Source organism: Muntiacus reevesi, chromosome 18, assembly GCF_963930625.1.
Source record: "Muntiacus reevesi chromosome 18, mMunRee1.1, whole genome shotgun sequence".
Taxonomy (NCBI): domain Eukaryota; kingdom Metazoa; phylum Chordata; class Mammalia; order Artiodactyla; family Cervidae; genus Muntiacus; species Muntiacus reevesi.
In genome coordinates, this window is record NC_089266.1 from 49,631,843 (window position 1) to 49,647,607 (window position 15,765).

Consider the following 15,765-nt stretch of genomic DNA (forward strand, 5'->3'; position numbering starts at 1 on the left):
TTTCTTTTTGCTCTTTTGGGTCTATTATATTTTCTTCAGCTTTCTAGTAGTAGTTCAGTGGTGAGGCAACTTGGTGGATGCTGGACCATTTTTCACAGATACCAATTGTAAAGTATGATCCATTTTCAGGAAGTCAAGCAGAGTCAGTTCTCAGCTTAGTGATTCAGTGCATATTCGTCTGTTTTTGTAGGTTATTCTGTTACTTAAATAGTAATAAAATGAACCTATAAAACTATGTTTATTCTCTTTACTATTTACAAGATTCTCAGTGACCCCCCCCCACACTTTTTTTTTTCTGATGACTGTCACTTGCTGTTTTGATAAGATCCTGTCCCTTTTTTTTGGAGAACATCTCCAGCTCTATACACCCAGCTCTGTTCCTTTGAGTTTTAAAAATTTTTTATTTATTTGGCTTTGCTGGGTCTTAGTTGCTGCATGCAGGGTCTTAATTTGCAGCATGCAAACTCTTAGCTGTGGCATGTGGGATCTAGTTCCCTGAACAGGGATTGAACCCAGGCCTTTTGCATTGGGACCGCAGAGTCCCAGCCGCAGAACCAGCTGGGATGTCCCTGTTCCTTTGTTTTTGACCTCCTCTAGCTTTCTTAGTTACCCCTTACTTCAGACGCAGGTCTTTGTCTAAGAGCTCTCTAACTTGCTTGTTCAGACAGAGCTTTATTCCTGAGATCCTCTAGAATTTTCCTCAGGGACTTTTCCTTTTTCTTATACTAAAGAGCTCCCAGTATTTATCTTTAAATTGTTTATGTCCTATTTGTTAGGCATATATAAATATTAGAAACCTTTATATTAGTCCAAGGTTTATAATTTTGTTGTATTTCGCTTGCAGTTTATATTTAAAATTTTGAGCATATAGGCCCTTGGTTAAGATCTTAACCCCATGAGAACACAATTTTGATGAAAAATTCAGATTTATCTCACATTGTTTCAATTATGTGTCCTGTTTAGTACCATTTCCCGCCCAGCATCCAATTAGAAATCCCACTCTTGATATTCTCCTCATCTCTGTGCACCATCACTTTATCCCAACTCCTGACGTCTGGTTCTACAATTCTTTCGGATTATGCGCAGTGGCATTATGGCTGCTGACTTTACTTTCACCTTTAAATTGTGAAGTCTTGTTTAGATTTTTTGGTGCAACGGACCCTTCACATTCAGTGCCTTCTCCTGTTCCCCAGATCACTGAGAATTAATATGATGCTGTGATAGTCTGCCTTCCTGTATCCTAACCAAAATGGCAGCTCAGGTGTGTTGTTGGCTGTCATATCCATAGGGAGACCAGGCATGGCTAACCTCGATGTTGTTTCGTCACTCAGTTCCGTCTGACTCTATTGTGATCCCATGGGCAATAGCCCGCCAAGCTCGTCTGTCCGTGGGATTTGCCAGGCCAGTACACTGGAGTGGGTTGCCATTTCCTTCTCCGGGGATCTTCCCTACCCGGGGATCGAGTCCATGTCTGCTACATTGGCAGGTGAATTCTTTACCACTGAGGCACCAGGGAAGCCTGGCTTTCCTCATAGCAGCTCCTTATTTGGATAGGGATTTAACATGTAGAAAAAGGTCAGTGAAATATTTATGAGTAGACCTGAGAAATAGATAATGTAAAAGAAACTGAGATATAAAACCTAGTTTTCCATTCGCGGTTAGCTCCTGGGAAACCAACTTCATTTCATTTTATTTTTTCATCTAGTTAATTAATACATCCATTGTTTGATATATTTTATATATATATGTTGTGATCTTTCTGTGTGAGAACATTTAACTTCTACTCTTTTAGCAAACTTCAATATTATCAAAACCATAGTTACTGTGTGATACATTAGATCCTCACACTTTAATCATGTTATTTTAATTGATAGGTAATTAATATAACATGAAACACAGTGTACAGTTTAGTAGTTTTAATATAGTCACTATGTTTTGCTGCATCCTCCTAATTCTGGGACATTTTCACCACCCCTACCAGTTTGTTTTTATTTTTGTATTTTTTTTAATTATGGATACATTTCAAGCATATATAAAATTTGTAAAGTTAAGAAGAATAATAGACTAAACCCCTGTATGTCTGTTGCCCGGTTTCAATCCATCAGTTCTTGGCCAACCTTCTTTTATCTCTAGCCCAAACCACACTCCACCCACAACCGTGGTTGATTCAGAAACTTCAGTGCTATAAATTGAATTAATAATAGGAAATTTATTAGCCCACATAAGTTATTTAGACTGGGAGGGAGCTTTAATTTGCATTCACTGAGCATATCTAACAGGCTAGCTGCTTTTTTTCATTAAGACCCAGAAAACATCTCTTCTAGAAACGTCAAGTAAACTCTTCCTCTTTTCTTATTGGCCCACATTTGCTTAGACCCACTCATCACAGACCTAATTAATCTCACCATGAGATGACGGGATCACCATGACTGGCTTGGAAAAATAAGCTGGTATAGAAGGGCTACTGGGTAGTACACCACGAGAGCAGTGATCAACATTAGTTTATCAGCATTTCCGACCTCCAGTGCTAGGTCAAATGCAGTTTTCACCTCCCTCCTATTTCTGCCTTTCATACAACAAGCACATATACATTCCTACTCTGCTTTCAGTGAGGACCCTTTTTCTACAGTCCGTAATTGAAATGTCAGGCTTCTGTAATGTCCCGTGGTGCTTATCAGCTTCTTATCTTCATCAGTGTCCTCTAGAAACTCTATGCATAAGCCAAATCATGCTCGTCAAGATGACCTGCATTTATCATGCTTGGCTGCAAATCCAAGGGTTTGCTTTTTCTACTTCTGTGTTTAAAGAGATCTTCTTGCTCCTTCGCATATAAATACATCATCCTAACACTGTTTAGAGGTCCAATTTCTGTTCCAGCTCCACAAGATCCTCTCACTCTGCTGTGGACCATGCTTTCATTCCCTCATTTCCTCTTTCCGAGCTCTTATTACCTATTTCATTCATTTTCACACTAGTTTTCCTTTGCATCAGTCTTGAATGCCCGTGTGCTATACCATATATCTGTACACAGACTTTGCATTTTGTGTTTTGTTTCTGCTTGTTCCTAGAATACTGCTGACACATGACTAATACTCAACAAATACTTATTGAATGAATGCATTGCCAAAAAATTGCCCAAAAAATGCATTGCCAAAAAGACTATTATAGTAACTCTTTATTCCTTTAAGTTGCCTGGGCCTCTCAGCTCTTTTAGCAATACAGAAATCCTTCAGTGAATAGTAGAGAAATACAGCTGGAACTAGACTTTTAGCATTTAATAGATTCACCATTTCCAAGCAACTTAAACTCATATGTAGTAAATTGAAGTTTCGCTGACATTCTAATTGATTCTTACATGCTAATTAGTGATATTGTGGTGGTAACTCAGTTAGGTAGTAGAGATTTTAGCTAACCACCTGGCAGCCACATCCCAACACAGCTGTGTTATCCTATTTTGTTGTTCAGTCGCTAAGTCATATCCGACTCTTTGTGACCCCATGGACTCCAACAAGCTAGGCTTCCCTGTCCTACACTATCTCCTGAAGTTTGCTCAAACTCATGTCCATTGAGTTGGTGATGCCATTCAACCATCTCATTCTCTGTTATCCCTTCTCTTCCTGCCCTCAATCTTTCCTAGCATCAGGGTCTTTTCCAAGGAGTCGGTTCTTCACATCAGGTGGTCAAAGTATTGGAGTTTCAGCTTCAGCATCAGTCCTTCCAGTGAATATTCAGGACTGATTTCCTTTAGGATGGACTGGTTTGATCTCCTTGCAGTCCAAGGGACTTTCAAGAGTCTTCTCCAGAACCACAATTCAAAAGCATCAATTCTTTGGCACTCAGCCTTCTTTATGGTCCACCGCTCACATTGGTACATGACTGCTGGAAAAACCATAGCTTTGACTGTATGGTCCTTTGTCGGCAAAGTGATGTCTGCTTTTTAATATGCTGTCTAGGTTTGTCATCCTATGCTTGTTGCCATATGTAAAATAATTTTCTTTTAAGGATTTTAAGAGAGTGACTCAAATTTTTGTATCAACTGATGTCTTTTAAGGAAGGCAATGATTCTATTCATGAATTTGAAGATTCTTAAAACTCTTCATCTCCCTTTTTTAACCTTTTATTCTGTGTTTGAGTATAACTAAAATAGAGAGTTGTGATAGTTTCAGGCGCACAGCAGAGCAGCTCAGTCATGCATATACATGTATCCATTCTCCCCCAGACTCCCCTCCCATCAACTCTGAGCACAGCTCCCTATGCTATGCAGTAGGTTCTCATTAGTTATCTGTTTTATACATGGTACATATGTCCGTCCCTCTCTCAACTCACCCCTTTTCTCCTTCCCCACCTTGGTGTGCGTATACTTGTTCTCTTCATCTGTGTCCCTACTTCTGCTTTGCAAAATAGCTTCCTATGTACCATTTGTCTCGATTCCACATATACTTTTCAAATGCCAGAGGGTTTGGCATAATGTGTTTTGTGTCTTCTCTCATTGCATTTCATTTGTCCCTTTGTAAATGAATGTCCGTTTTTCAACCCCTTGTTTAAAAGCTGTTGAAAACCACAAAAAGAGAAGAAGGAGTCCAAAGTGTAGAGGATGCTATGCTTTAAGTCTTTTGAAAGAACCTTAGGGACTACAGGTTCACCCATTTGCCTTATTTTAGAGTGAGTGGTTCTTTAATGGACTAGGCTATTCCAGCATTGCTGATTTAAGGTCTGTTGTAGCATGGGACAGTTTTGATGCTGGTAACATATGTGAATTAAATTCAATTGCATTGCAGGATCCAACCAGTCCGCTCTGACCCAGTCAGCATGCCAGGGTCATCCCGTCCAGTGTCTGATCGAAGGGGAATTTCCACCGTGATCGATGCTGCCTCAGGTAGAAGACTACATACAAAATGTTTAATGGTTTTTTTTTCCCATGCCTTTTTAGCTTCTTTTTTTGCACAGTGTAGATACTGTATATTTCTTGCCATCTTTCTCTTTTCTTGCGGAAGGAGGGTGAGGAGGGATGGCTGCGTGTGAGTGAGCAAGTGTGCGTGCACATGAGTGTGGGGAGTTGCGTGCATGTCTGTGTATTAAAACAATACTGTGCCTACATTTGCTGCTAAACAACGCCATGCATTTAAATATTGTTAAGGTTGGTGAATGATACCATGGAGTTGGCACTTGATTAAATGTAATGAACACAGTATTGAAGGCTACAGGGTTGATGACTGTTTTAGCCTTTGATCTCTCAAATGCGGAGAAGCAACCTTGACAGAGAACGTAAATACAATATATGGATTCAATTTACTCAACCTGTTGAGTATCAAAGTGCCTGATCTGTGGAAGCAGAGAGTCCAAGTGCTATAGCTTAAATTAAATGGCTTTATTATTGAAAGCATGAAGTTTAGAAATTCATTAACTTAACTCTGTCTATCACAGTTATTAACTTCCTATCCTTGAAACCAAGCCACGAATATGTATCGTTGGTACCTGGAAATAGGTCTTTGCCTCTATAGGTGGTAGTTGCTAAATTAATATTGTAAAATTGTTTTCAGCCCATCTTTAACAGAACTGTTTTCCATGATACATTTTCTCATCTCTAAAGGCAGTAATAACAAAAGTAAGGACAGTGATGCTTTCTATATGGCGCAGCTGTGGCGCATCTGAAACTAGCATACAGCAGGATTTCATCAAAAAAAGTCTCTTACAAGTAGAATTATTAAACACCCGGCATTAGTCAAACAGTTGAGTCAGAGAGGATTTTAATCTATAGCAATTTCAAAATCCCTGGAGACAGCTGATCTGATTGAGGCTTAAACTGTGAAAGAAAATGGAAACAAACACAAAACTGATTTGTGAAGACCACTTTTAAAAGACCAAAGCTTCTGTTTCTGATTCTGTCTCTGGATGTTTCGAAGTTTGAAAGCTAATGGGTTGTGTACGTTTTCTTGCTTTCTGTGCTGTTTGCCGGTGGATTGCGCTTGTGTCTGACCGCATGGTCCACGCTGAGCGCTGTGCTTTCATTCTCAGTGTAAGCCTGTGTTTTGGAGGACTCATACTTGTTCCTCAGCTTTAACTTGGCAACCAGGGTTGTCCCCTGGAAACAAGCATAGCAATGTCTAAGGTCCCTAGACTTGCACTGCAAGAGTTATTGAGATAGGTGATTTAATAAATCTTTTTGATAGTTTCGGTCTGAGAATGCTTAACAGATCCTGTTCATATGGAATTACCATTTACAACTGTGAATCCTGGAAATGATATATTTTAACCTGAAGTGTTTTATTCAAGATTACAGTAGCAGGCTTTGTTGATTGGGTTTTTTATATATATATTATTAAACTGCCACATTATTAATGTCTTAGAGTCAAGTAACTGGCCATTGGTCAGATGAAATGCACGTCACTAAAGCAGTTACCATGTGTATTATTAAATGTGCCATAATCAATGCTATAGTCTGGGGAAAGACTGTATATATCATATAGCACTATCTCAATTTTAGCTCTTTGTAAAGTTCTCTCATGCCACAGAGAGGAACTTCAGTCAACTATTGAATCCATAATTTCGTTTAACTCTGCTGCAAGAATAGTTTCCTGTTGATGTTTGAGTAAGGAATAGATCTTACATCTTTGATTTATCAACACTTAGGTTTCTATCAGTGAAACACATGGCAGTTTCTTGGATATTGTTCTCCAACTCTGAGCCTTTGCTTGACTCGTCTTTTTAAGTAGAGAAGGACTTCTTAGTGACTAAGTTCCATTATTTTTTTCAGCCTGTTTTCATTGCAGAAAATCATTAGCCCCTTTCAGAATGACAGCCAGAGCAATGAAATGTGTGTGCTTTCTCTAGCTGAGCTAAAGAAACACCGTAGATGAGGAATTAGACTTCTATGAGTTATTCTCCACCTCTCCAGTGGTCTGGATCTCTTTCGTTGATCACGTTTTTTAAGTGGATGAATAATATTTTGTTGGCAAAACTTCATTTATTTCGTCTAGTGGGACCACTGTTGTAACAGTGTTACTTTTCTATTGATTTAACAAGATAAAGCATAAATGTTTTGGGTTCTTTTTTAAAAATTTATTTTATTGAAGTACAGTTGATTTACAATGTAGTGTTAATTTCTGCTATCCAGCAAAGTGATTCAGTTGTACATTTATTTTCTTTTTCATATTCTTTCCCATTATGCTTTATCACAGGATATTGACTACAGTGCTCTGTGCTTTGCAGTAGGACTGTTGTTTATCCATTCTATATATAATAGTTTGCATCTGCTAATCTCAAACTCTGATTTGGGTTCTTTATGAAAAAAGGTTTATAGGGAAATTCTGTTTTAGATTCTTCTATTAAAAAGAGTCTAGTTGCTCTTGAACCCGGAAATACGTCTCTGATTATGACCCATGCCTTGGAGTCAGTTGCTTGTTATGAAGATGCTAATCTGGAGCTTTGATTGCCTTTGCTTAGAGAGGTATGACCAGTGTGGCGCCTCCTCTTATCGGGGTTCATTGCTTTGTGTCTTACCTTTAAGCAGTTTATACAACTAAACATATTATCTTTTTAATTGTTCCTGTGGCAAACTTTGTAGCTATCCCTTTACTATAGTGACAGCTCTTGCTCTGTCTCAACTAGTGGTGGTGTAATTATTTTTCATCAAATTACTTTTCAAAGGAGTAGAATTTGAAAATATAATTTTATATGATCAAATCTTCTGATGGCTGTGACAGTTTTCAAAGTGAAAATATTATTTAAACCTTGGGTCTGTATGTTCTGTTTTCAGTATCTGTGTGTCTCGCTGTGTTATTCTACTGAAACTAAAATCAGCAGAGCATTGTGCCACTCTAGCTAGCAAATTCTTAAAAAAATTCTTAACTAGGTAGTACGTTTGTGCTTCACTCCTTCACATAGAAATGTATTAACCTAAACTACAGGTTTTTCACTTATTAACTTTGATGATTTAGGCATAGTACAAATTCCATACCTTTAAGTACCTGTGAACCAGTTTCTTGCTATCTCTCACTCTATGTATATTTTAGACTCAGCAGATCTATAATTGCTTTATATGTTACTTCCCATGACATTTTTCCGCTGATCTTTGGAGACTGAAAAAAATACTACCCTGCCTCAGATTTCGAAGTTAATTGTCAGTTTTGCTTCTTGACTAAGGAGAATGCCATTCTGGAAATGGACTTCATAGATTTACCTATACACACAGGCTGCCCAGAAAAATGAGATCTGAAGGAGCTGCTCAGCTTCTCCTATCCAACTGATCAACATCAGCGTCTGAATCAGACAGTATTTCTAGACAACGCATGGCATGAATTACTTACTTTTCCCCCTTTGTACTTTTCTTTTGATTAGGTATCTATGAATTTCTTCCTATTGTTTGTCCTTTATAACATGTGTCCTTCTTTTGGTAAAGGTGTAGGGTTGAAAGGGGGGAAAAGGTAGAAATAGTGTCAGCGTCCTGTTCAAACTTTGTTTCCCTCATTGGCGGCTGAAGTTCTTGTTCCAAGATGTGCAGGCTGTACTTGTTGGATAACTTAATAACAACTCTAATTGCTTGTGACTCATCCACACAAAGAGCCTAGAAAGATCTGGTTCATCCTAAGTTTGTTTGTCCTCGTTTGTAGTTTTACTATGGAAATTGGTGTTTACCAAGAAAGAACTCAAAGCAACTGAGATTTAAAGACAAACTTATGCCCCACTTGTATGAAGAGCAGACATCTTTGTCAAACTCTACTAAAAGTAAACATTTTATAGAGAAAATGTTATTAGAAGTGGTGAGAGCAGCTTGGGTGTACATTCCTGAGCAGATGACAGAAGGGGAAGGGAAACTGACAGAGAAGTAAAACAAGTTCTTATTCTTCAGAGCAGGCTTTGATACATATTTGTGCTATATCACATACTCTACTAAATAGGGACAAAGTTGCAGATCTGGTATTTATTGCTGTTTTTGACTCAACAGAAATGTTCTTCTTTTTTGTACAACTGGAGTCATCTAAATAATTTCTAAGCACTTAATTAACTCAGGCTTTCAGCACCCAATTCTTGCAGATATCTAAATAATTTGTTTGCTTGAAGAAAATCCAGACTGGTTTGATTTTATTTATTTATTTTTTTATTTATTTATTTATTTTCAATTATTTTTATTAGTTGGAGGCTAATTACTTCGCAACATTGCAGTGGGTTTTGTCATACATGGACATGAATCAGCCATGGAGTTACATTGGTTTGATTTTATTGATTTTATAATGATCAATTGTGCCTACTTTGTGTATTTGGCATTTGGTACGTCAGACCTTAAAAAAAATTATACCTATTAGAAAAGTATGATTGGGTAAACAACAAGGATATTATTCTAGCAGTCAAATCTCTGCTGGAGAGATATTCTTATAGAGGCATGCTTTTATCTTACAGAGATTTCTCTGATGCACTGGGGGAACTATATTCCTAGGGGCTATATTTCATATATCTATAGTTGCCATTCCAATCTGAGGCAGACAGATTTCATTGTTGTATCTTAAAGTCATCAGGGGCACAAGAGATGCTGGTGGTAAGAGCAAAGGGATTTATAAGAAACACCGTTCAATCTACTGTGGTGAGGTCACTTAGCTCCATGATTTTATAACTAGAACAGAGTGATAGATGCCATGGTGTTATAGTCATGGTCTTGAACTCTTGCTGAAGCCTTCAACAAGTCATGTTTCCTACCTAGCCATTCTTCTCTGCCTCTGTAAAAATAATCTAAGGGACTTCCCTGGTGGTCCAGTGGTTAATACTCTCTGTTTCCACTGCATTGGGCACAGGTTCAATCCCAGATCAGGGAATATGACCCACATGCCATGCAGGATGGCCAAAAGATCAAAAAAGCCAAAAAATAATTTGTTTCCCTTTATAAAAATTTGTCATACCTTTTTGGGCAGGAATATGTTCAAATTATTTCCTAAAATAATTCCCAAATATAAAAGGTATAAAGTTCTTTTGAAATGTTGAGCTATTTCTTTGAATAAATGATATGGTTTTCATTTAATAGAGTTCCAGATAGTCTTTGTGATTATAAGGTGACGAAAACTCCAGGCATACTTGTACCTTGGGTATTCAAAGCCTTTGTGGAATCAGTAAGAGGATTAGAGATGAGGGTGAAATTAAAAGAAGGCTTAGTCCTGACCTGTGAACAGAGTCCCTTAGAGGGGGAAAAAGGAGGTCAGTAATTTTACTGTGACACTATTTATACTTGGAACAGTAAATATTCAAACTAAGATAATTAAGATTGGCTTTTTAATTAGAAAAGAGGAACTCTGTGCCTTATTTCAGCTCTCGTCTGGTGAACACCTACTGCCTATATAGAATCAAAAGTAAATTAGAGAGATTAAGAAAGTAGGGAAAAGAGTTGATTTCCCATCACAAAAGTGCTCGGTCACACCTCTCTCCTCCTGATTTAAATATTCCCCTCATTCTTCTTTCTAATATTTATAGGATGTTAGAAGATGAAATTCAAGTTAACAATGTGGAAAATTTTAGCTCAGTACAATTACGGAAAAAATGATTTCCCCACTTGCAGATGAAGAAACTGTAAACAGGAGTAGAGAAGCTGCTGGGAGAGTTTTTTCTGGTGATACGTTGCTGCTTTGAATAAATCTCTGTGTCAGCTGCAACCTCACCTTGGCTTTCTCTGTTGCAAGCACCAAGTCCATGACATGACTTTAAGTCTTTCCTAAGCATTTGGAGAAGGAATTGATGGAATTCTCCCTGCTGTTGATACACCAGGGTACCACATATTTACATGAGACTTTTGGGCCAAAAGACCCAACTTTTCTTTTTTGTACCGTTATTACTACATCTTTAATACAAGGCTGGACTGTTTATGTAGTCTGTTGCCTGAGACTGTGGTGGCAGAGGGACAATATTGGGGGCAGTATTAGAATTTGTTTAAGTCTGAACCGGGGATTCCATTTGTCTTAGTGACATTAGCGTCAAACTGTTAGTGCCACACTATTTTAAATTGTGTCCAAGATCCTGCGAGGCTTATGCTTATAGGTGCCATCTATAAACTTAGAAACAAACAAAAGAGCCTCTCTCCATTGATTGTGGAAGCCCAGTGAGCAATTAAAAAGCAGCGTGGGACCTCACCCGGGCAACTAGTCGGAACCAGAGCTTGTGGTATTCCCCTGGATATTTTTGAAAACTGTCAGAGAAAAAGTAAAGCAAATAATCAAAGTGGAAATAATTGTTCCTGGGAACAGTTTTATTTTTGAAGCTTGGGGCAGTGGAAGGAATAGTGACAAGTCACGTACAAATCTTTGGTTCTAGTTTCAGCTCTGCCTGGAACTAGCTCTTTAAGAAACGGCTTCAAAATCCAAGGCTTGCTTCTATAAAATGAAGAAAAGAATTGAAGTAGGTTATTTGCAAAGTTCCTTCTAGCTTGAAAAATTGATACGTCTATACTTTAGATCATCTTTGAAGATTTTTTTAAATTAGGGTACAGTTTACATATAGCAAAAATGCACATATCTTAATCATACAGCTTGATCAGTTTCTATACCCAGATAATCACCACTCAGATCAAAGTTAGAATATTTTCATCATTTCAGAAAGTTCTTTTATTCTTCCTCCAGTCAAGACTACCTTTGACCCAGACTATGACTTTTGTCATCGTAAATTAGCTTTGTTTATATTGAACTTCAAGTAAATAGAATCATTCTGTACATTCTCTTGCATCTGGCTTCTTTTACTTAATTTAATGTTTTTGAGATTCATTCAGGTATTACATGTGTCACTAGTTCATTTTTTTTACATTGCAGCGTAGTTTGAATATAACACAGTTTATGTATCCATTACTCTGTTGTTTTTAGCTTTTGGCATGTTATTAACAAACCTGCTATAACCTTTGCTGTGTAAGTCTTTTTTTGACATATTCATTCATGTCTTCAGGGCATGTACATAGGATTGGAAGTGTTGGCTCAGAAGGTAGGCATGTGTTTAACTTTGTTAGAAACTGCCAAGGAAGTATTCCAAAATGACCATACCATTTTTTCATTCTTAACAGCAGTGTGTGAGCCATCCTAGTGAATGTAAACTGTGGTCTTAATTTGCTTTTCTCTGATGAATACTGATACTGTACACCTGGCATATACTTACTGGAGATTTGGATATCTTTTGCAATGTATTTGTGAAGTCTTTCACCAGTTTTTATTGGGTCTGTTGTCTGCTGAATTTCAGGGGTTCTTTATTCTGGATAAGACTTTTTGTTGGATATTTTGCCAGTATATCCTTTCAATTCATTGTCTTTTCACTTTCTTATTGGTGTTTTTTGACAAGCAGAAATACAATTTTTCCATTGTTTTTCCTTTTATGTGTTTCAATGCTTTTCTTTAATAGCTGTATGGTTTTGGCTTTTGCATTTAGTCTTTGAATCTTTTCAAATTATTTTTTATTATGAGATGAGGCAAGGATCAAGGTTAAGTTTTTTCGAGATAAGTGTGTTCCAGCACTGTTCAGCAAAAAGATCTTTCCCCCAGTGAATTTTGATGATGCTTTTTAAAAAAATCATATTTTTCCTGGATTCTCTATTTTCTTCCATATGTATATGTAGGTGTGTATATATATATATATATACACACCTGTCTTTTGTACCACTATCATACTATCTTAATAACTAGCTTTTTAGCAAGTTTTGAAATGTAGCAAATTAATGTGTGTACTTTTTCTCTTAGTCATTGCTTGGCTATTCTAGAATATAAAATGTAGATTAATGTATGTCTTTACATTTCCATGCACATACATTTGCACAAACATACCAGCAGATGGTGTGGTCTGTGGACCTCTCTGAAAATGTCCAGTACACTTCCAAGGGGTCAGTGAGTGAAAACTATTTTTATAAATATGAATTCATTTTTTGTCTTTTTTATACCATCTTGACATTTAGTATAGATGATGCTGAAGCAGTGGTATATAAACCTGATGGCATCTTAGCATGGTAAAAAGCAGTGGCACCAAACTATGCTCATAACAGATGCAACTCGCTCATAGTTAAAAAAAAAAAAAAAAAATCATTACTTAAGGCTTTCTTTGATACAGTAAACATTATTAATTTTACTAAACTTTAGAAGCTAATAAATTTTTATTAAATTTTCATGTTTATGTACTTTTTAATATTCTATATATCATAATTGAATTAATGCACACTAGTTGTTTTGAGGGAATTGCACTTGTGTGTTTCTTGTGCACTGAACTAGCAACTGTTTTCATGGAATGCCATTTTACTTAAAAACTGAAACTTTGTTCATTCAGACATTGTTATTTGGTAGAAATTTTCTCAAAAATGAACAAAGTAAGCCTGTCATTTAAAAAAAAAAACAACTGACAATATTTACTACCAATGATAAAATTCTAGTCTTCAGTTGAAAGTTAGAAATTTGGAAACCATATATCCACCAGTCTGCATAACAGGTCCCATACTTAAACACATTTCTGTTGAGATAGGTGGTGATATTACCTAGTGTGATATTTTATATCATAAAATAAGTCAACATTTGGAAGATATGCAGTATTTTCCAAATGACTGGTCTTATGATAAAATTATGTACGGCAATGGACTAATTTCAAGTGCAAGATAGAACAAAGGATTTTAATATGACAGATTGCAAAAGTTAATTGGTATGGCTTCAGATATCATTGTAAGTGACACGTTAAGTGTTCTATCAGGGAAGAATATCCCCAGAATCTGAAAAGACTCAGAATATGAATACACGCACTCCTTTTCCAATTCCGTTTCTGACTTACACCAATAGATGGAAAAAAAGCTTTTGACAAAATCCAACATTCATTCATGATGAACTGTCATCAAAGTGGGTGTAAGAGAATCGTAAAAAAGGCCAGTTTTGAGAAACCCTCCAGTTACATCTGTTCAGTGGTAAAAAGCTGAAAGTCTTTCCTTTAAAATCAGGAACAAGACAAGGATCTCCACCCACTCTTACCACTTCTATTTAACATAGTGTTGAAAGTCCCAGCCACAGAAATCAGACAAGAAAAAGAATTAAAAAGCATCCAAATTGGAAGGGAAGAAATAAAACTGTCACTGCAGATTACATGATACTATGTATGGAAAAACCTAGTCTCCATCAAAAACTATAACTAATAAATGAGTTCAGTGAAATTACAGGATACAAGATTAATATACAGAAATATGTTGCTTATTCTGTACATATCTAATAATGAACTATAGAGAAATTAATGAAACAATTTAGAATTGGATTAAAAGTAGTAAAATGCCTAGGAATAAATTTAACCAATGGTATGACCATAGTGGTTAATATCCCAAATATACATAGCTCTTACAACTTAATATAAAAACACAATTTAAAAACAGCAATAATTAGCCTCCAATTAAAATAAATAAATTAATTTTTTAAAAAAGAAAGAAAATGGGCAGAAGACCTGAATAGGCATTTTTCCAAAAAAGACATACAGATAGTCAACAACCACAAGAGAAGAAGCTCAGCATTGCTATCCAAGTGTAAGTTGCTCAGTCATGTCCAACTCTTTGCGATGCCATGGACTGTAGCCCACCAGCCTTCTCAGTCCTTGGGATTCGCCAGGCAAGAATACTGGAGTAGGTTGCCATGCCCTTCTCCAGGGATTCCAGACCCAGAGAGTGAATCCAGGTCTCCTGCATTGCAGGCAGATTCTTTATTGTCTGAACCACCAGGGATCAAAGGAGAAATTCAAATCAAAACCACAGTGAGATATCATCTCACAGCTTTCAGAAGGCTATCAGTGAAAAATCTAGTCAACAAGTAACAAATGTTGGTGGTGATATAGAGAAAAGGGCACCCTAGTAGACTGCTGGTGGGATTGTGGTTTGGTCCAGCCACTACAAAAAATAGTATATATTCCTGAGAAAACAAAGAATAGAACTGATCCAGCAGTTCTATTCCTGGGTATATATCTGAAGAAATGAAAATACTAATTCAAAAAGATATATGAACCTCAATGTTCATAGTAGCATTATTCACAGTAATCAAGATATAGAAGCAATCTAATTGCCCATCAACAGATGAGTAGATAAGGAAGATGTAGTATGTATGTAGAATGGAATGTGACTCAGCCATTATAAAGAATGAAATTTTGCCATTTGTAGAAATGTAGATGAACCTGGAGAGTATTATTCTTAGTGAAATAAGACAGACAAAGACAAACACTGTATATCATCACTTATATGTGGAATCAAAAAGCAAGGCGAATGTATATAACAAAACAAAATTAGACTCACAGAGAATAAAACAGTGGTTATCAGTAAAGAGAGGGAAAGGGAAATGGGCAAGATAGAGGTAGGTAGGGAGATTAAGAGGCACAAACTACTATGTATGAAATAAACAGCAAGTATATAGCCATTGTTTTGTAATAAATTTAAAGAGTATAAAATATTGACTCACCATGTTGTTTACCTGAAACTAATATAATATGAATCATCTGTACTTCAATAAAAATTTATGTAATATACCTCAAAAAAAGAAAGGATGACTATCATTATTTGTAATGTTTCAAAATTAAAATGTTAATGGATTAACACATAAGTGTTTTCCATATTGATAGGTATAATCACATACAAAAGCTCTTAAGGATTCCTATCTTTAAGCACACAAAACGGTCTTAATTCCCCCAAAACAACCATCATATTTATATAAAATATATACATGTATATATGTATCTATCTATATTTACACACATACTACAGATTAAATGTATATTCATCTCTAAAAAATTTAGCTGAGATTTGATTCATTT

The 15,765-nt window shown here is 36.4% G+C and overlaps 1 protein-coding gene across 6 annotated transcripts in view; it reads left to right on the forward strand.

The window, feature by feature from the left end:
- Window positions 1–15,765, forward strand: part of BCAS3 (BCAS3 microtubule associated cell migration factor) — a 576,922-nt gene that overhangs the window by 297,929 nt on the left and 263,228 nt on the right. For all 6 annotated transcript variants that reach the window (XM_065910780.1, XM_065910783.1, XM_065910782.1 and 3 more), the window contains one exon: window positions 4,779–4,876. In XM_065910780.1, the coding sequence (XP_065766852.1) occupies window positions 4,779–4,876 (98 nt within the window). The remainder of the gene's footprint in view (window positions 1–4,778; window positions 4,877–15,765) is intronic.